Raw genomic sequence first — 3,479 nt, 5'->3', positions numbered from 1 at the left:
TCCGTCTTGGGTGGCCCTCCACGGCATAGCTCATAGCTTCATTGAATTACGCAAGCCCCTTTGCCACGACAAGGCAGTAATCCATGAAGGGTAGTTGCAAATAGAGGACTATCTATATTATATTTCCAACTCTCTCTCTCTCTTTCTCATTCTCTTTCACATAGCTCCATCCATTTCTACATGACATTTCTTTTAACAATTCAGCTGGAGAGGAAGTGATCCTGAATGAGAAAGGAGAAGTAATGGGGGGATTTGACATCATCAACCTGATCACATTTCCAAATCGGTCTTTCCAAAGAGTTAAAATCGGAATAATTGATCCGAGTGCTCCAACAGGCAAAGAGTTATTCATTGATGATCGTTTGATTGTCTGGCACCCAGATTTTAATCAGGTATGGATTCATTTAATGAACGATATCTTGAGTTACCCGTATTTCTCTGAAAATAAGACTGTGTCTTATATTAATTTTTGCTCCAAAAGATGCATTAGGGCTTATTTTCTGGTTAGGGCGTATATTCAGGGAAATACGGTATTAAATGCATCTGGCTGACTGAAGATATTAACTGGGGGTTATTTTTGAGATGGGACTTATATTACGAGCATCCTGAAAAATCATGCTAGGGCTTATTTTATGGCTGAGTCTTATTTTCAGGGAATCAGGGTATTATGATCCCAGATAGAGGTCTTGGTCTCCTTAACAATAGTGACCAAAGCCTCTTTAGAAATCTAATTTCAATGCATGTAAGGAAAAAATGGCATACTTTGAACAAATGTGGATCACGATCAAACGTTTATCAAATAGACAAAATGATGTTACAATGTAAAAATCTGGATTTCATATTTGGTTCCCTTGCAAATCATTGGAGTTGAAACATTTCAATAACAATGTCATCAGATACATTTTTTCAGACAGGCCCCTTTGCTCATCATTATAATTTTAACAAATTTTAATGTATAATATAAATCCAGCTAGGTAATATTCACTAGCTATTTGGGAAATAAAGAATTATTTTCCCCAATAAAAAAGAAAGATTAATAACTCATAAATGAAGGCAAATATATGTGGCTGAGGATAATGTTGAAGAAACTACTCTGAGTCAGTCACTGGTCAACCTTTGGTCCTGGTGACTGACTCAGATTGAATCCTGCAAGATTAATATACATTTTTATTTTATTTTCCCTTTGCCAAACCCTTTTATGTTTATCACCAGGTTCTTCCAATTTCTTTGTGTAATGACCACTGTTCCCCTGGATACTGGAAGAAGGAGGCTGAAGGAAAACAATTTTGTTGCTATGACTGTATTCCTTGTCCAGAAGGGAAGATTTCAAATCAAAAGGGTAGGTTAGATATTCCATCAAGTTTTCATTAGATTGATTTAAGCAAATGAAGAGGTGCGATGGCTCAGTGGCTTAATGATGCTGAAGGTCTTTCCTACAGTGGTTCGAGTCCTAGCACTGTGTGGAACGGTGAGCTTTCATCACTTGCCTCAGCTTCTGCCCACCAAGCATTTCAACTGCATGTCATATGTGAGTAGCTAAATATGTACCACATTGGTGGAAAGATGAGCTGGCGCTTCATGTGGATGGTTAGAATTCCGGTGGCACTGGACTTCCTGTTTGCAATGCTAAGTTTCAAGGCAGCTTTGATGGAGGGACAAGGCCCCGAGATGATGCTGCAGGAAAGCTGCTCACATTTTTTTTCTTATGCAGAGCTCATTTGCCCCATGTGGCACACTTTGGAAAGTGCACAAGTGTGAACCAAACAAGTTAGCAGTTTTAGGCAGCCAGACTACTCGTCTGTATACTCTCCTGGCTAATGTAACATCACCATACACTAAATCAATAAATAAATTTAAGCAAAGTGTAATACATGACCTTAGTGTGCACATAACTAATACTTTTACATCTTCTTCAAGACAAATATTCATTTTTACATATACCCTCATGGTTTTCTTTTTCATGTTTTGGACAAAATGTGAAAATTCCGAATGGAAATTGTAATACATTTTAAAATGATACAAAGGGTTGCATTCCAAAGAATAATTGTCCTTCCATTTCTGCTTTCTTTTATGCCAATCCTAAATTTTCCATCTGAGGAAAAACTGAATTTTTATAGAAACATGATCAATCTGGTAATCAGAGGAAAGAACTCAAAAGGAATAACAAGTAGCACCCATTCAGAAAGTAATTTGAATAATATGGAATGACAAATGATGAGAAATTCTTTGATTTTCATTCCAGATATGGATGACTGTTTCGAATGCTCAGGGGACCATTATCCAAATAAGGAAAAGAAAGGATGTATCCTGAAACAGCTGGTATTTCTAAGTTTTGAAGAAGACTTAGGAATTGCTTTAGCCTCAACTGCTCTTTGTTTCTTCTTTTTGACTTCTTGGGCACTTGGAACATTTATTAAACACAGGGATACTCCCATTGTCAAAGCCAACAACCGGTCCCTCACCTACACCCTGCTTGTCTCTCTTCTACTCTGTTTTCTCTCCTCTTTGTTGTTCCTCAGCCAACCTGGCAAGGTGATCTGCCTTCTCCGGCAACCAACTTTTGCCATCACTTTTTCAGTTGCCATTTCTAATGTTCTGGCCAAAACCATCACTGTCATTGTTGCTTTCATGGCCACTAAACCAGGGTCTCAGATGAGGAAATGGGTGGGGAAAAGATTGGCCTTTTTTACTGTATTTTCCTGTTCTCTCTTCCAAGTATGTATTTGTATCCTTTGGTTGTCAACATCTCCACCATTCCCTGAGTTGGACATGCAGTCAGAGCTCCAAGAAATGATTTTACAGTGCAATGAGGGATCAGCGTTCTTTTTCTACTGTGTCTTGGGCTACATGGGTATCCTAGCCATTGCCAGCTTTATTGTGGCTTTTCTTGCCCGTAAACTACCTGACAGCTTCAATGAAGCCAAATTCATCACCTTCAGCATGTTGGCCTTCTGCAGTGTGTGGATCTCCTTCTTTCCAGCCTATCTGAGCACAAAAGGCAAAGCCATGGTAGCTGTGGAGGTCTTCTCCATCTTGTCCTCCAGTGCTGCATTACTGGGATGCATATTTTTGCCAAAGTGCTACATCATTGTTTTCCGGCCTGACTTAAACCACAAAGAGCAACTCATAAAGAGGATTTAATACATAATGTAATCTTCCTTGGTATCAGAAACTTCTGACAGAAAAGTATAGCAAAATAGTAACGTAGAACTAAGGAGAAACTTCCTGAGAGTTAGAACAATTAATCAGTGGAACAACCTGCCTCCAGAAGTGGTGAATGCTCCAACACTGGAGGTTTTTAAGAAGAGACTGGACAGCCATTTGCCTGAAATGGTATAAGGTTTCCTGCCTGAGCAGGGGGTTGGAGTAGATGACCTCTAAGGTCCCTTCCAACTACTTCTTCTTCTTCTTCTTCTTCTTCTTCTTCTTCTTCTTCTTCTTCTTCTTCTTCTTCTTCTTCTTCTTCTTCTTCTTCTTCT

General features: G+C 39.0%; 1 protein-coding gene across 1 annotated transcript; it reads left to right on the top strand.

Moving 5' to 3' along the window:
• Positions 1–2,244: 2,244 nt before the first annotated feature.
• LOC308678533 (vomeronasal type-2 receptor 26-like) lies at positions 2,245–3,141 on the top strand (the record flags this gene model as incomplete). The annotated part of the gene is made up of 1 exon (XM_081345763.1): positions 2,245–3,141. The coding sequence occupies one exon, from the start codon at positions 2,245–2,247 to the stop codon at positions 3,139–3,141; it is 897 nt and encodes a 298-aa protein (XP_081201889.1).
• Positions 3,142–3,479: the final 338 nt, after the last annotated feature.

This window comes from Vipera berus (assembly GCF_964194415.1).
Source record: "Vipera berus genome assembly, chromosome: Z".
NCBI lineage: Eukaryota > Metazoa > Chordata > Lepidosauria > Squamata > Viperidae > Vipera > Vipera berus.
This window is presented reverse-complemented; position numbering and strand designations above follow the sequence as displayed.